This window comes from Scyliorhinus canicula, chromosome 10, assembly GCF_902713615.1.
Source record: "Scyliorhinus canicula chromosome 10, sScyCan1.1, whole genome shotgun sequence".
NCBI classification, from domain to species: Eukaryota; Metazoa; Chordata; class Chondrichthyes; order Carcharhiniformes; family Scyliorhinidae; genus Scyliorhinus; species Scyliorhinus canicula.
This window is the reverse complement of record NC_052155.1, coordinates 50,075,310-50,093,967: the sequence shown is the minus strand read 5'-3', so window position 1 is coordinate 50,093,967 and position 18,658 is coordinate 50,075,310. Positions and strand designations below refer to the sequence as shown.

The 18,658-nt window shown below is 49.8% G+C and overlaps 1 protein-coding gene across 1 annotated transcript in view; it reads right to left on the bottom strand.

Moving 5' to 3' along the window:
- tmie (transmembrane inner ear) overlaps nucleotides 1-17,304 on the bottom strand; it is a 159,100-nt gene extending 141,796 nt beyond the window's left edge. Inside the window, exon 1 of the mRNA XM_038808461.1 lies at nucleotides 17,059-17,304. Within this exon, the coding sequence (XP_038664389.1) occupies nucleotides 17,059-17,175 (117 nt within the window). The 5' untranslated portion in view covers nucleotides 17,176-17,304. The remainder of the gene's footprint in view (nucleotides 1-17,058) is intronic.
- Between the last annotated feature and the right edge of the window lie 1,354 nt (nucleotides 17,305-18,658).

The window sequence follows — 18,658 nt, the reverse complement described above, 5'->3', positions numbered from 1 at the left end:
CTGGAGTAAAGAAGCTTTGATAGATGTTTTTTTTATTCCTCCAGGGGATGTGGGAATCTCTATGTAGGCCAACATTTATTGCCCATCCCTAATTTCCCTTGAGGAGCTGGTGGTGATCTGCTTTCTTGTGAATGCAGTGGAGGTACTCCCAGAGTGATGTTATAATAATAATAGTAATATAATAATAATTAATAATCTTTGTTGTCACAAGTAGGCTGACATTAATACTGCAATGAAGTTATTGTGAAAAGCCCCTGGGCACATTCCGGCACCTGTTCGGGTACACGGGGGGAGAATTCAGAACGTTTAAATTTCCAAATAGCATGGCCGGGATTCTCCGAGCCCGCGATGGGTCGGAGAATCGCCGGGGGGGGGGGGGGGGGGGGACATTCCCGCCACACCGTTCCGAAGCCGGGCCGCCGATTCTCTGGCGACCGGAGAATCGGCACCAATCGCACCCATGCGATCGCCGCGTCCATGCTGCTGAAGTAGGCCCCCGTGGGCGAACGGCCGAGCTCCCGCCGGCGTGGGTTACATCTGGTACCAACCGACGGGAGCTCGGACCCGCAGCCGCAGTGGCGGTCCTGTTGGGGAGGCGGGGGGAATCTGACTCCGGGGGGGGCCTCAGCGGTGGCCAAGCCCGCGATCGGGGGCCACCGATCGACGGGACATCGCGATCTGGGAGGGACCTACCTGACTCCGCACGGGCCCCGTTGTGTGTCTCCACCATGTCGGCGGCGCCCGTGCCGAAGCGGGCCGCTGCGCACATGCGCGGACCCACTTGCGGCTGCCATGTGCATGTGCGGCCGCGCGGTCTGGACAGCAGGGCCCCGTCGGCAGTCAGAGCTGAGGGACACACGCCGGGGCCTTGCTAGCCCCCTGGAAAACGGAGAATCACCGTGGACTTTCGAGGAAAAAGTCCGGAGTAATTCTCGCCCGTTTTCCGGCGGGCTTGGGGACTTAGTCCTCAAAAGGGAGAATCCCGGCCCACGTCTTTCGGGATCTGTGGGAGGAAACTGGAGCACCCGGAGGAAACCCACACAGACACGGGGAGAACATGCATACTCCGCACAGACAGTGACCCAAGCCAGGAATCAAACTTGTGACCCTGCCTCTGTGAAGCAACATAATAATAATAATAATCGCTTATTGTCACAAGTAGGCTTCGATGAAGTTACTGTGAAAAGCCCCCAGTCACCACATTCTGGCGCCTGTTCGGGGAGACCGGTACGGTAATTGAACCTGCGCTGCTGGGATTGTTCTGCATTATAAGCCAGCTGTTTAGCCCACTGTGCTAAACCAGCCCCTGGTCCACCTCAGTGCACCACAGTACTACCGTGCCACCCACAGGAACCTCCTATAGACCATTGGACAAGACAAGGATTTATAACAGCACACAGCTCACCCAGGCGAAGAGAAGAAGAAAAAAATCCCGAAGGGAAGAACGCCCGAGCTGACCAAGGAATATTATCCATTGGCCGACACTGCACGTCATCAGAAGATGGATAATAAGGGAAGCAACAACGCTGCTTCAACAGAGACCAAACACTGCTTCCATATGGGAAACCCAACCACAATGAGGAGGACACTCAGGAAACCACCATATTAGACAACTTGGAGGAGGGGGCTGACCTTCCCCATCAAACATCCCCCACACGAGGGACGGGCTCCAACAATGTAGAGGCAAACAGTCTCTCTCTTCAATGAATCAGTCTAGGGTTGACAAAGTCCACCTCGATGTGTTCTGCTACTCAATTCCTCCTATTCCAAAAGCTCTACAGAAAAAAAAATCCCCCCAAAAACAAACACTCCATCCTCAAGGAAAAGTTGGAAAGAACCCAATCCTCCCCAGGATACATAATCTGCCCATGCCATCGAAGGAGACAAGCACAGATTCTTAAATTCAAAATAACAAGAAACAAAATAAAGACCAAATACAGCGAGTTCTAACTGGGGGCTTGTAGCCACCTGGGGTGGCCACTGCCCAACACAAAATGGAAGATTGCAAGGAATGCAGGGAAAATGGACATGTTGTAAAGCAAGCAGCTTGCAAAGCGCTTGTATATTTGGACTGCTGCAGAAACCAGACAGGACTGTGAAAATAAACCAGTTAACATACTAATGAGGCGATACCAGGCGATCCCCAGATACAATGGAAACAAGTTAAACACAGATTGATACATTGAATGGAAGGCCAGACCTTTCGGCGCCAGAGAAGCCCAAAACAATAAGTCCCAAGAACCGCCCCAGTGACCGAGGAACTGCCCCATGATTGGGGGGTTCAAACATAATCGATTGGGAAGCGACCCAATCGATTCCAAGCAGGTAAGGGAGTCCGCCCAAAGGGGCGCGGATCCCCTGGGACCTATAAAAGACAGGTCCCACACATGGTTCAGTCTTCTGATCCAGCCCTCCAGCCCTTCTCTCTCTTTGACCAACACTCCTCCGTGGAGCAGCACCTCGACCAGCTTTTGCCAAGAAGATCTTGAACGAGATAGGGGCAGCACGGTAGCATGGTGGTTAGCATAAATGCTTCACAGCTCCAGGGTCCCAGGTACGATTCCCGGCTGGGTCACTGTCTGTGCGGAGTCTGCACGTCCTCCCCGTGTGTGCGTGGGTTTCCTCCGGGTGCTCCGGTTTCCTCCCACAGTCCAAAGATGTGCGGGTTAGGTGGATTGGCCATGCTAAATTGCCCGTAGTGTCCTAAAAAGTAAGGTTAAGGGGGGGGGGGGTTATTGGGTTACGGGTATAGGGTGGATACGTGGGTTTGAGTAGGGTGATCATGGCTCGGCACAACATCGAGGGCCGAAGGGCCTGTTCTGTGCTGTACTGTTCTATGTTCTATGTTCTATGAGAGAGAGGAGAGGGTTCGGACAGCAGCCGCCAACAAGTAAGTGCCTCACAACGATCGCTACCAGAGATAGGCACTCCTGACCCCTTTTAACTTATACCAACCTGAAATCTGCAGACCAAAGCAGAGCAAGAGGCCTTGTTCCCTGACCCAGCAGTTCCTTCGAGATAAGTATTAGTTTATTTAGTGGTAGGAATAAGTTTAATCCTTTTAGCGTGTGCATGGGTAGTTAATTATAATTGTATTATAATAAACTCAGTTGTTTGGACTTACTAATTGGTGTATGGTTTTATTGCTTTGAACTTCACCTTGACCATGTGGCGGTGTCTTAATGATACCTGGCGACTCCAGAGCTAAATAAAGAAACAGAGCCAAATTGAGTGTTAAGCACACTCACCCAGAACGACAAACAGGGCTAGCCTCAATCTTAATGAGGATTTAACTAAACATACCACCCAAATCCACCCCAACTAACCACCTATCACCTAGTTTACAGCACATAACAGAAAAAAGGAGTAAAACTGTGCACAGACCACATTATACATGAGCAACTCAATATGGCTTTTGCTAGAACAGGATAATAAGCGACTCTCACCCGTGTGCTCACATCTTGTACACTCGCAGGAGAGACAGAGACGAGCAAATAATTGACAACATAATCAAGAGGAAGTTACATCCAGAATTATTGAAGAACAAGTTTAATAACACCACCTGTGATGGCCAAACAGGTTAAAGCCATGACAGGTCCATCAAATATTCCTCAGGTTCTCTCAACATCTTCACTTCCACCATGCTGCTGACCCAGGTGGGAGAGGGGGGGGGGCATGATGACTCAGCACGACCAGCTACCTCCAACTGCCCGCCCCCGAGGAACAGCAAGAAAAGGATAATATAGGACCAGCGGTCAGGTGGCCCAATTGCCCCCAGGCCTCGAAAACTGGATGTGCTGCATTAGACCTGATACACCCAGCCTCAAGAACAAGATTACCAAAGCAAGGCAGCCAATTTTCAAACTAAATTTGGATCTCACCTCCCACTTCTCATCAGGGATCGGAATCATGGACACTACTTGTCCGGAGCTTACCTCTCGAACCAGTCAGGATAGATGACACACCTTGCAGCTGGATCTCAATTAATTGAAGGCAGGCCCTTACCAGGGAAAATACAACGATTCTCTCCTGCACCTCCATCATTCTACTAAGGATACCTCATCTGGAACAACATTCTTAATGGCGGCTATCATCTCGATGCACATAGCACCACCGCGGCATCAGCCTCCTCACCAGCAACAATGCCACTGCAAGCTGGGCCTTGTTGCCAATTGGCACCGGAGTCACCAACAATGTTGCCAACTAATAATGATGCTCTTTAGAGTTGCCAGGTATCAAATTATACCACCACAAGGCTTTACTGGATATCGACCAAAGGACCACACAACTAGTTAGTCAGTTCAAAAGATGGTTTATTTACACACAAGGGTTACTTCGACACGCAAGCACAATATACTACAAGTTAAACTACACCTATCAGCTACAATAACATATACTTAACTTCAGGGTGACCGGCACTGTGCAAATGGATGAGGCCTTTATCTTGATCTCACGTGGCTGGTTTGAAGAAGTGGCTCTGTCTCTGCTGGGCTCATCCGTCAGGTAGCGATCGTTGGTCTTGAACTTGGCTGTCTGGTCATAATGCTGCAGTTTGGCTGCACATGCTGGATCCAAAAAAGGCTGGCGCAGGCCGGGTCCAGAAAAAGACAAAAATCATGGCTGCATTGTCTTTTAACTGGCTTGGGTTTTCCTCGCCCCTTTTGTGGGCAGTTTCTGGGTCACTATCAATCAATTCCTCAGGGCTCCACCCTCTGATTGGTCACATCTGATCAGGCTGCCACATCACTTTTGGGGTGGGCATCAGTGGCCAATACTAGAAGGGCTCTGAGCAGGACCTCGGTGCCGCCTAGTCTGGAAGATGATGCGATGGGCCTGATGATCCCATTGTTATTTTAATCGCCTTGAATGGCCCATTTGCAGGTGTGAATTCCTACATATTTCTGGGCTGCCGTTTGCAAAGATACAAGCTGCAGCTTGTCTGTGTCCCAAACCTGGCTATAATTCCCATCATTCTTTGCAGGTGGCCATCTCAGATGGCTACAGCCTGACCCCAGCCAACTCCGATCACCACGGTCAATCACGGCTTTACTATGATTTCACTTGGTTCCTTATTGCAAAGCTCCAATCAGGATCATTCAGGGACATACTGCAAGACATATATCCCCCAAAAAAGACAATTATGAAACGTGCACTCATGGTAAAATAAATGACTAGTAGGCAAGCAGAACCAGAACTCACAAAACCGCAGCCACACCCACGCTGACATCACATGACCCCCCAGTGAACTAGTTTTATACAGCAATCTGACAGGTTTATGGCACTAGATTTGTTGAACCATTCATCACTGACTATTGTCCTATTGGAGCACTGAGCTGCTGTTTGTAACCAACAAAAGATGAGGACAAAATTATCTTTTTTATTATATAAAATTACATCCAGAAAAGTATCTCTGTTGTCCAAATGAAGTCAGGTTCTTCTTCTATTATCTTTCTAAAATACAATGAGAATGACATAAACACCATTGTTGATTCACCCAGAGGCGTTGTGGTCAAGTGCTGAGAAAACTGTTCTGACACAAACTGGGAGGCATCTGTCCTTTTAACTTTCATTGTATCTCATTAGGATGGTATGAGTTACCTTTTCCGGAAGCTTCTTCCACCTCTGCTCAACCACATCGTCTGCTCATTGCTCTTGTCGATGAGCCTAGTTCTTTCTGCGTTTGCTCAACTTTCTCTGTTAGGATTCTTGAGCAAACGTATTTATTCTTGTGATCTGACCTTCACTAACAAGGCTGGTATTTATTGCCCATTCCTTTTTTTTTAGTAAATTTAGAGTACCCAATTCATGACTTTTTCAATCAAGGGGCAATTTAGCCTGGCCAATCCACCCAACCTGCCCATCCTTTTGGGTTGTGGGGGTGAGACCCACGCAGACACGGGGAGAACGTGCAAACTCCACACAGTCAGTCCCCGGGGACAGTGGCTCCAGACCCACAGCAATGTGGTTGACTCTTAACTGTCCCCTTAAGGGCTATTAGGGATGGGCAATACATGCTGGCACGGCCTGCGATGCCCAGGTCCCATGACCGAAGAAAAAAAAAGGCCTGATGATTCTCTTTTGGTTCACCGAAGAAATGGAGGTTGGATGTTTCTGGCGATGGATTTGTAGTGGCTCACTGCTTGCAACAGCATGTTTCTGGCCTTAGTTTGTGTGGCAGTATGACTAGAGGTACCTGGGAGTATGAGCTGCTATTGGTGGAGAAGGCTCGCTGCCCATTGGCCCAAGTCTTGCTTTCCCATTGGTCGAGATGAAGGTAGCTCCGCCCATGAGGCGGAGAATAAGAACCTATGTTTCCCAGCAGCCATCGTTCTTTCTGTACTCAAGCTGCTGGGCACACTTGTAGATTAAAACCTTTGATTTGGACTACTCCTTTGTTTCTGTGCTTATTGATCGCGCATCAGTTTGGGTCAGAGTATTGTCAAGCCTCTGTAGTGAAGATCAGGGGCTGGATTCTCCGCCGGTGGGATGCTCCATTTTGCCGGCAGCCCGGGGGTTTCCCGACGGTGTGGGGTTGCCCCACAATGGGAAATCCCATTGACCAGCCGGCGTAATGGAGCATCCTGCCAGTGGGGTGAAATAGGAATGTGGCGCTGCAGGGCAGAGAATCCAGCCCCAGGTTTGGCTCTTCAAGTTGGTAGGTAAATAGCTATCCCTACTTCTTTGCCTATCAGTGTTTTTGTTTTAGGCAATGCCCTTCCATTTCCTCTGCAGGCATACCTGTGTGGGTGTGACAAGCATTGAAAAAAACCTGACATCTCATTACTGACTGAACAGTAGAGGTTCTTGACTTTGACTTTCTTCGCAGACAGTTAACTGTCTACAACCGATAGACGATCATAGAATCTCTACAATGCAGAAGGACGCTATTCAGTCCATCGAGTATGCACCAACCCTCTGAAAGAGTTCTCCATCCATGCCCATTACCCTGGCCCAATCCTAATAACCTCTTAATCTAACCTACACATCTTAAAACACTATGGGGAAATTTAGCATGGCCAATCCACCTAACCTGCATATCTTTGGATTGTGCGAGGAGACCAGAGCACCCGGAGGAAACCCACACAGACACGGGGAGCACATGCAAACTCCACACAAACTGCGACCCAAGGCTGGAATTCAACCCGGGTCCCTGGTGCTGTGAGGCAGCAGTGCTAACCACTGTGTCATTCTTAAATGAGAACATGGCCATGAGTTCGAGGCCATGAAAAAATCTCATCACTCTGTCCACTGAGATCCGTTAGCAAAGGCACTTTATTTCTCCACTCAGCTTCTCAGGCAGCCATTGAATCAACAGCAAAACTAAGCCAATTGTGAGCTTTTCCCATCATACAAAAACAGGATTGTGGCTCCACCTAAAGTTTATGGTGAGAAATTGCCAGATCTGATGGTCCTTTCATATTCTTCGTTTCAATTTGTTACTTTTTATTTAGGTTTCAAATATCAACCCAAAATGTTCGGGAATGCCGCTTAAATACTATGGCTACAAGCAATGCCAGAGGTTGGGAATTTTGTAGCGAATAACTCTTGACTTCCCAAAGCATGCCCACCATCAACAAGGCATCAGGCGGGTGTGTTGTGGAATACTCTCCACTTGTCGAGCTAAGTGCAACTCTAACACCCGCTAAAAACATATAAACATACGAATTAGGAAGCCTGACTCCAGACTGGAGAAAGGATTGACAACCCAACCACCATTTTTAACCATTTTAGATATTCCTAGAATTTTGCCGAACAATTCCTGCAAAATAGGTGGGACACAGAGAAAGATTGGGAACCACTCATGTTATCCAGTTCTACGCAATATCTGAATTTGCTCGCTAAAATAAAAGCAAAATACTGCGGCTGCTGGAATCTGAAAGGAAAACATAGAAAGCTTGGAAACATCAGCAGCTCTGGCAACACTGATAGGGAGAGAAACTAGAAGGGGCGATTCTTCAGCTGCATTGCGTCCAGTACAAATCCCACTCTGTCGGGAGAATTCTGGGAGATGTCCGAAACGGGATTTGCGCCGGGTGCCGAACAGTTTCTGATGCTCTCAGCCAATCCATCTGACATAGAATGCAATTCACACCAAACCTAACTACCGGTGGGATTCTCCGCCTTGCGACGCCGTAAAGGCGAAACGTGATTGGGCGGAAAATCATGCATTTGGACAAAATCAAGGTCACCGGCACCGAATCAAACGCTATGCTCTGCCTCCCTGCTGCCAGCGAAATCCACTTAGAGGGCAGGCACCATATTCTCCTGGCCCGTGTGATTCTCCGGTCCTCTGGGCCGGGAATCACATGGTCGGGATTTACTACAGGTATTTCCCAGTGTGGCCCCAGCGCTTTGCACCTCTCCGTGGGCCAAGGGGGTAACTCTTTGAGGGAATTTCCCCCAAAGTCCATCCGAGAGCCACCTTCTGCCCCCACAATGCAAGACCTACCTATCCCACATCCACTAGACCCCCCCCCCCCCCCCCCCCCCCCGCTATCCCCCCAGAAATCATCTAAACAAAGAGAGGTCCCCGAGCACCCCTGAATGAAGAGACCCCCACAAACCCCCTATGTCAGGAAGCCGCCCAGAAAAGAGACACCTGTCTGGAAGCTGGGGAGCAGTCCAGAATGTGGCTGTGAAAAAAGTTACTGTTGTAACACTCACCTGAGTAATACACCTGCTGGCTCAGACACAGGTAGGACCACATGTCAATGTCTGTGCTATTAAGTGCTGTCCTCCAAGATAGTTCTCAATACCAGGCCCTGCAAGGCTGCCTATGTATACACTCCCTATACACACATGACTGCGTGGCAAAATGTGGCTCCAGCTCCATCTACAAGTTTGCTGATGACACGACTGTAGTGGGTCAGATCTCAAATAATGATGAGTCAGATTACAGGAGGGAGATAGAGAACCTAGTGGCATGGTGTAACGACAACAATTTCTCCATCAAAGTCAGCAAAACTAAGGAGCTGGTCAATGACCTCAGGAAGCAAAATATCAAACATACCCCTGTATACAGCAATGGTGCAGAGGTGGAGATGGTTGACAGCTTCAAATTCCTAGGAGTGCACATCACCAACAAAATGTCCTGGTCCACCCAGATCAACGCTATGATCCTCAGGAAACCAAGGAAATTTGGCATGTCCACATTGGTTTCTAACCAATTTTTACATACATGCACAATAGAAAGCATCCTATCTGGCTGCATCTCAGCCTGGTATGGCAACTACTCGACTCAAGGCCGTAAGAAACTACAGAGAGCTGTGAACACAGCCCAGGCCATCACACAAACACGCCTTCCAATCTGCAAATGCCAACCAGGCCCCCTGGGAATTAGTACTGCCAGTGTGCCAGGGTCATTAACAGGACACTGCCTTGGCACACTGGCAGTACTAATTCCCATGGCAGCTGCCTTGGGAAAGTGGGCCGCATAATCAGAAACCCCTCCCTCTTCGTTCTCTCTTCCAACCTCTTCAATCGGGCTGGAGATAGAAAAGTCTGAGAATACGTACTAACAGGGTTCAAAAACAGATTCTTCCTCGCTGTTACCAGACTCCTGAATGACCCTGCTCACATCCATCTATCCTTGTGAACATTGGGGCCCTTTCAGGTCCTGCCCTCAGTATGATTTAAATATGATTATCTGAATCATACTGAGCGAGGGCATGATCCAGGTCATGTTGTGCGCTGTGGGTCAGGTGACTCATGCACATTTTGGCAATCGGCACAACAGGGCCATCGCCGAGTGCAACAAGGTGGAAAAATACCTCCGTAATCTGGTTTACATCCTCATCATTTAAAGTGGCAGGATCTGTTTTCAGGCAGATCCTCCCGGCTCCTGTAATTCCCCCACCCGCCGGCACAACATAGAGCTGGCGCGAATCACTACTGGCCTCCTCAAACGGAGACCAGACGTGTTGACCACGCCAGGGGCTCATTGCTCAAAGTAGCCCCCTGGTGGTCAGGGCAGTGTCCTGTTAATGGCCCTGGCACACTGGCAGTGCTAATTCCCAGGGGGCCTGGTTGGCATTGCCAGATTGGACCTATTGGGAGGGCCCACATGCCAGAAATACTGAGGGGTAGGTGGGGGGGGGGGGGGGGGGGGGGGGGTGATGGGGTTGATGCCAATGATCCTCGTGGGGGAGGGGTAGCAGAGGAGGCTGGAAGAGGGGTAGGTCACCCTGATGCCTGCGTGGCGTGGAGAGTTTGTGCCCCGAACATTTAGTGGTGGGGGCAGGTTGCCCCTCTGTGGTCAAGGCTTGGGAGTGTTCCTCTTGTTTGCAGGACGTCATAATCTCCTTGGAGTGGAGAGGGGGTTAACTGCATTTTGTGATCGGGGTGCCCTTTAAAAATGGTATTCCGTTCTCCGTGAAGCCAGTCTTGCCGGTTTGTTTAGACTCTGCCCCTCTCAATGCCGGTGCAAAACACGCCCCCTGACCAAAAAATGTTTCAGTGTGGGTAGAATACGATCGGCTTCACGGTGACCCACCCGATGGGAATCACACTACGTATCCCACCAGAGATCACACTGAGAAATCTTTGAGGGAAGTTGCACCCAGAGTTATGGGATTCTCTGGTTCCCCAGCCACGTGTTTCTCAGCAGCATGATGCTCGCTGGCGACGAGATTCTCTCTCTTCCTATCGCTTGTCAATGGGAATGCTCATTAAAGTCACCCCACACCGTCAGGAAACTCACGGGCAGGAAAAGAGAATCCCAACAGCCGGAGAATTCCAGCCAGAGTTCCAAGTCTCTGAATTCCTTCTGTGGCTTTACCAGTGTCAGTACTTGACAATACCTAAAGGGGGCTCACTAACCTAGATTATGAACATGAGGCAGCCTTACACACAGATTTCTCTCAGCGGTAATGAGCAAATGCTATGAGGTGGCGCGAGCGGGCCCTGGGGTCCTGGGGGGGTCGATCTGACCCCAGGGGGTGACCCCACAGTGGCCTGGCCCGCGATCAGGGCCCAACGATCGGCGGGCGGGCCTGTGCCGTGGGGGCACTCTTTTTCTTCTGCCGCCGCCACGGCCTCCACATGGCCGAGGCGGAAGAGACCCCCTCCACCGCGATTGCACCGGGATTGCGCATGTGCGCCGACCGGCGAAGGCCTTGCGACCAGCCCCGATGCCGGTCAGCGTGATGCCAAAGGCCGTTGGCGCCAGTCGGCGGAGCGGGAGCCACTCCGACATAGGCCTAGCCCCTAGAGGTGCGGAGAATTCCGCACCCTTGGGGAGGCCCGTCACCATTCCGGTACGCCGGGACCCCCCGCCCCGCCAGGTAGGGGAGAATCCTGGCCCAGAAGTCTGGAATCTCCATTGGCTCTTCTATTTCTTTATCTGATTTGCCGACCTCCTCCTGAACTTTCACTTGTTTCTCATCGAACAACTGCGCCATATCTCATTGAGCGTTGCAGTAATCGTCTGGCCACTCGCTGTTTGGAACACACAGCCACTCAACTAAATTCAGGGCCTCAGACGCATCTGCTCCTATGATGGACTCACTTTATATGCCACACTGAAAAATGGTATTATGTGAGTTCTGTCGTGCACCCACAATTCAAGTTCACATGCACCCAGTGTCTCAATCTCCTTCCCCCTGTACTGTATCGGCAGTCTCGGTTAATTGATAACTGTCGGTTTAACCTGCAGTCCATGCAAATAGGATAGGCTGAGGAGGCTGGCCCTCGTTCCCATGTTGAATTCGCATTTTATCAATGTGTTGTTCAGCAACACTAGAGTTGTCCATCTGTTACCGATGGCATCAGTTTGTCATTATTGTCGTCACAACTTTGCAGTAAAACTTCATCACTTTTCACGGACGGACTCATCGTGCCCTTGGTTTAAATTAGATCAATGAAGAACTGTTGTTCCAGAGGCGGGAATCTCATCAACTGCATAGCCTGATCTTATTTGTTCCACTGTCGGACGCGAAAAGCATTGTTTCACAAAATTATTTGTACGGCCACACTTGGAACATACTTTTCCATATGCTGGACATTGTTGTGGGCCAAGTCGATTGTCACATTTCTAGCATAAAATGACGGACTCGTTCAGCTGCTTAAAATGGCTGCCCACACTGAGACCAGGGGCGAAATTCACCGACCCCACGCAGGGTCGGAGAATCGCCCGGAGCCGCCGAAAATCCCGCCCCCGCCGTGGCAGAAATTCTCCGCCACCCGGGAATTGGAGGGGGCGGGAATCACCCCCCCGCCGATCGGCGAGCCCCCGCGATGGGCCGAAGTCCCGCTGCTGGGAGGCCTCTCCCGCCGCGGAGGTTTGAACCACCTCTGGTGGCGGCAGGATCGGCGGCGCGAGCGGGCCCATGGGGTCCTGGGGGGGGGGGCGCGGGGTGATCGGACACCGGAGGGCGCCCCCACGGTGGTCAGGCCCGCGATCGGGGCCCGCCGTGGGGACTCTTTTTCTTCCGCTGCCGCCACTGCCGCCACCATGGCAGAGGCGGAAGAGAATCCCCCAGCGTGCATGCGCCGGTGGTGACGTCAGCGGCAGCTGCCGCTGACGTCACCACCGGCGCGTGCATGAACCGGCAAAGGCCTTTCGGCCAGCCCTGGTGCCGGGCGGCGGGCGTCAAAGGCCGCTGGTGCAGGTTTTGGCGCCAGTCGACATGGTGCCAACCGCTCCAGCGTGGGCCTAGCCACCAAGGGTGCAGAGAATTCAGCACCTTTGGGGAGGCCCGACGCTGGAGTGATTGGCACCACTCGGGACCCCTCGCCCCGCCGGGTAGGGGAGAAACCCGCCCCATGTTTTTATTGAACTGCTGATGGCGTGGCGTCTTCTTCCTTGTTGGTGCCAAAATGTTTCAAACTGAGTGTACAGATTTGCTGTGCAGTCAGCTCACTCACGTGGCAGATCTTCATAGCATTTTTCCAATTTCAGGTCATCTACCCGTAACAATCTCTCACGGAGTTTAGAATTCGATATCCTAAACACTCTTTGGTCACGGATCATCGATGGCGTTAGATTACTGCTGTTACCTTTAAATGTTTTGCACTCCTGGTACCATGTTGTGTTCTGTGATCTTACCATTGCAATGAAATACACAGAACATCTAGTTGTTTAACTAGAATGATGATTTATTGATGAACATGTGGAAAGACAATAAACAGATTACTATACAGACAAAGTTACTATGTAAGTTTGGTGAACTCTCCTGGAGTTACCCGATGTGTGACTGTCCTGTTGTATGCCTTACTACCAACTGCCGAATCACTCACGTCATGTGACCGATGTCTGACACCACCAGCTGGTTGGAGGTCGCATTACTAACTATGTGTAAAACTATTCACAGGCATATCACCACAAGGTGGACCATAGCTATCAGCTTTGAATTAGTCATCAAAACAGCAGTGGTGTCTTATCCTGTGACATAAAATCACAGAATCCCACAACACTGAAGGGGGCCATTTAGCCTTCCAAGCCTGTGCTGTCTTTTTGAAAGAACCATCCAATTAGACCCAGTCCCCATCCAATTCCCTTTTGAAAATAACTATCAGACCTGTTTCTAACATATTTTAAGGCTGTGCATTACAAGTCATAACAACTCGGTTCGTAAAATATAATTACCCTCATGTACCCTCTCATTCTTTTGCCAATTCCCTTAAAAATGTGTCCTCTTGTTATTGATCCTCCTGCCAGTGGAAAATTTCTTACTTGTTCTATCAGATGCTTTTATTTTTTTAAACGCCTCTACGAGGTTATCCTCTTAACCTTATTCTCTTCCCATCGGCCCTGGATTTTTTTTTAAAAATTTTTTTTTCTGGTAGTCTCAGTGATCAAGGGCTGGTTTTCTGATGCCTGATGGGGGGTTGGACAGGGGGAATGCGGGTAGGTCGGAATTTCCTGTCGCCAGTCGGCATGCTGGATGACTGGCAGGGTTCTGACCTGGAGCAATTTTGAATAAGGCCAGAGTTGGGAGGTGGGGGAAGGGGGGGGGGGGGGGGGGGGTGTCTGGGGTGTACAGGGCAGGAGAGATTCAATGACAAAAGTATGGAGCAAAAGGCAAAGGGAGTGTAATGGCTGTAATGAAGAAATAAAAGCATTCGTCCAGAGTGGGTGTGAATGGCAAAATAATGAATAGCTCTGTCCAAAGGCGGCAACATTAAAAACTATCACATGGGGGGAAAAAAATCAGAATTGTAATGGGCGGACTGAGTTCATTATCTTAAATTTTTAATTCAATGTTGAGGCCAGAAGGCTGTAAAGTCACGAATCAGAAGATTAGGTGGTGTTCCTCTAGCTTGCGTTGAGCTTCCTTGGAACAGTGCAGTAGGCCATGGACAGAAACGTGAGCCTGAGAACAAAATTGGAAGCAACCAGAAGTTTGGTTTCAGGCTGGCGGATTGGGCGGAGATGTTCCACGAAGCAGTCACCCAATTTGGGGCAAATTGGCTGTTCCATCGAAAGCGGCAGGTAGAATTAACCCAGTAAAAGCACTCCGTTGCACGTCTTTTGACAACGACTGGAATTTTTCAGTCAGCAGGTGGGTTCCATGCTGCAACTGAACCACAGCCAGTGACAAAGAAACATACATTGAAAATAGGAGCAGAAGGAAACCATTCGGCCCTTTGAGCCTGCTCCGCCATTCATTATGATCATGGCTGATCATCAAATTAAACATCCTGATCCCGCCTTCCCCCCATATCACTTGATCCCCTTATCCCCAAGAGCAATAGAAACATAAACAAGGCAGCCTCCTGACAGGCTGGGGAGGGGCGTAACTCTTAATCCCATTCTAGCCACCCACCAACCATCCTCATACCTCCCATTACTGTCAGGCCACAGCTGCTGGTCATCTAACAGAAAGATTTGGCCCTTACTTGATCACAGCCAGGAAGCTGTGGATTTTTTCAATTTTGATGGTTTTCAGAGTGTGCCTCCATTTTGAAGTGGCTCGCTCCCTTTTTTGGTCATGTATTTATAGGAATCAACAGCTCCTACTTCCGCGGCTAGTGGGACGACCAGTGTGTCATTGCCTATTTGCCTTCCAGATCCAGGAGCCCCCACAGCAGGCGGAAATTTATGATTTCTTTTTCAAAGGGCGGAATTTTACCAGTATTTGTTAGTGTCAGGTTTGACTGAAAATTGCCGTGTATGCCTTCAAATGCCCAGCCGAGTTTTCAGGCCAGGTTTTCTGGCGTTGAGTGTGTGGTTTACGTGTCACTCTGGCGGGGTGGGGCCTGTTGGAGGCTGGTTCCACAGAGATTGAGGTGCCAACATTAAAGGGTTTCCTGATCAGCGCTGATATAAGCCCTCTCCAGCACCCCGTCACAAACACAGAGGACATAATGGTATGTAAATGTATTAAAATAAATTGTAACCAGATTCCCGTCCGAAATGTTACTTCACCGGCGAGGGGTGGGGAAAAATGGGAAACAAGATCTCATCAGTGAGAATCTCCTTTCCTCACTCTCGCGGGTGTTTAGGCCAGCTCAAAATCACCCAAAGTCTTACCTCGGACGGGAAAGGCTGAGGGAAGCCCACCATGTCGGCTTATTGTGCTAACATTTCAAGCACTTTGAAAAACAATAATTGAAGGGCCGTGACTCACAGCATCATGCTGGCAGAGCGAGTTCTGAATGAGCCCGTCCCACCAGCAACCTTGGCCCCTAACAGGTCAGGGTGCCGTTTGAAAAAATCTAAATAAAAAAAAATTCCACCCCTGATGTACCATCAATTCGACTCAAGGCACAATTAGGGTCCGAACTGTGGCTTTAATCAGCTAGTTATTAGCCCGGTGGTCGACTACAGAGAATGGCCGACCGCCAGGAACTCTGGGTACTTATACCCCGCCTCGGAGGCGGGGCCTACTTGCCTCTCGACCAATTGGAGAGCAGTCACATGACTAGTCCCAACCAATCGGACGGGAGGCACATGACCAGCCAGAGCCAATGGGAAGCCAGTGCTCTGCACCAATGGCAGTGCTCATAAACATACCACCACATTCCCCACTTCCAATGGAAATCGGAATCCCTCCAGCTCCCTCCCCCACCCCCCAAGGAACACCAACCCACCCTCCCCAATGGAAGCACCTACTGGCTCTGCCACCCAGTATAGCCTGCGCACTGCCCCCTGACACTGCCTGGACACTTTCTTCTGTCACTGCGCGCTGACACTGCCCCGGGGGCAGTGCCAGGGTACTACCTGGGCATGACCCTCTCCTCCTTGGTGCGGTACTTACCTGTGAACTCCTGGCTAGATCCCTGTTTGTGCAGACCTATAAACCCGGCCGATGTGCCGTCACGCCAGCAAGGGTGGGCGTGAAACCTAAGGGATAATACAGCGGGTAAGCCCGCTAATGTAATTTAGATGTATGGTAATGGGATTCCCAACCTTTCATGGTGGTGACCCCATTATGTCATTGGAGAGGGCAGCGACAATGTCAACGGGAAATCTCCCCGCCGTAAAAGGCGTATTGGGTCTCCGGTTGCACTCTCTGCCGTCACTGACATTCCAGTTCGGAAAATCCTCCCTGCATCTTTAATTGAGCAGCAAGCACACCCTCTGACCATTAATTGGTCATTACTGCAGAAATGGTAGTCGGATGACTATTCCCGAAGCGATGCTGGCTCAGTGCCCTGATGTCAGGATGAGATGTGATCTCGGTCCGATACAGAAAATCCAGTCTCATTGTCTCTCCATGTCTGTGATAACCTTTCACCCAACCCCTATCCCGTTTCCTCTCCTTTCATCCCAGTAATGTTTTCTGATTGCCGACCGATTAAAGGACCATCACAAAAGCCCTATTGTAAAACTTTCCCCTGTGGCACAAGGAAATGTTTAACAAGCTGCTGAGTGTAACATGCTTCCAAAGCACTGAGGAAGATACTGAAAACAGAGAGAGAAATAAATCTCCTGGCGATGCAACATCCGGCAACTGTGTCAGGAAGAAGTGAATGAAGCAAGAGGAAACAGAGGATCAGGCCTCCTGAAGCAGTCACAGCACTGCCTGTGGTAACCAAGACAGCTCAATACTACAATGACGAGGAAGATAGGGTGTCAGTGAGGAACAGACAAGGGAAAACAAATGCGTAACTCACGTCTGGATCCAGGAACTGGGAAGATGCGGCTGCGATAAAGAGAGAAAGCAGGGCGGTGACGGAGCTGGTTATACTGAGGGCTGAAAGGCAAGAACGCTGGTCCTCAAAACACGCCATCCCCTCATACGCTGTCCTTGGCTCCGAGGCGGTCACAATGCCTGTGCATCTACAAACAGGCACACACACTGGACACAGAGCTGAGTGATTGATGAGCAGAAGCTGGGTTGACAGACTTCACATCTGCCCCTGAACCAGCTGCCTTTTTTTTTTGTTTCACGGTACACAGGGCCTGCACTGCACCCTGGGGGAAACCATTAATTAATTAAATGGGTCTCCTTTTACACACAGGCTGGACACAAACACAAGTTAAGGAAGTCATGAGCACCGGCGAATGGGGCAGGAATCTTTACTCTCAACACAAACGTGTTTCAATTTTCTCTGCTTAATGGCTGAAAACATTTTACATTCACTTGCATTTTACAATTGTACAATACACACAGCCGCATTACAAGAAATATTTCACAGTGGGCCCGGGTTCCTCTCGGGTCAGAGAAATTTAGGGACAGGGATAGACTATTTAGCCCCTCCAGCCTGTCCTGCCATTCAATTGTATCATGGCCAATTCTTACCTTAACTAGGTTACCTGTGTTTTTTCCATACTCCTTAAAAAATGGACCTCTCTTGAAAATTTCAAATGATTCAGCACTGACATCCTCTTTGTCGATGTATTTCAGTTTTACACGATGCATTGTGTGGATATGTGCACCGTGATTTTGCTCCCGAATAAGGTAGCTCGAATTTTAAGATTTTTCCATTTGTCCTTTCCTCAGCAGAGGAAATAGTTTCGTCATAGTCAAAGAATTTGCAGTGCAGAAAGAGGCCATTCAGCCCATCGAGTCTACAACGGCCCCTGAAAGAACACCCTACCTAAGCCCACACCTCCACCCTATCCCCGTAACCCAGCACCCCCACCTAACATTTGGACACTACGGGGCAATTCAGCGTGACCAATCGACCTAACTCACACATCTTTGGACTGTGGGAGGAAGCCGGAGCACCCGGAGGAAACCCACGTGGACACAGGGAGAATGTGCAGACTCTGCACGGACAGTGGCCCAAGTCAGGAATTGAACCTGAATCCCTGGCGCTGTGAAACAACAGTGCCAACCATTGTGCTGCCGTACCGTTTCTCTAAATCTACCCCCAATAAATTATTTTAGTGCTTTAAACACCTTTGTTGGACTAACCCCTAAATCTTCTAAATTCAAGGGCATATGAACCAAGTTTATTCAGGTTGTCCTCAGCCTTCTCAATCTTGCTTCACTCCTGAGGTGGTCCCCAGATTCAATCACCACCAGTCAGCTCCCCTTCAAAGAGAAAAGCAGTCTATGGCCTTTGGGACTGTAGCGACTTAAATATTTTAACTCAAGGCCCTCGTCTAATTCTGGTGAATCTGTAATATACAATCTCCAAGGCCGTTATAATCCTTCCTGAGAAAAGAGATACCGTAGATTCTGGAAAGCTGAAATAAAAACTGAAAATGCTGGATCAACTCAGCAGGCTTGGCAGCATCTGTGAAGAGAGAAACAGGCTCGCAGGA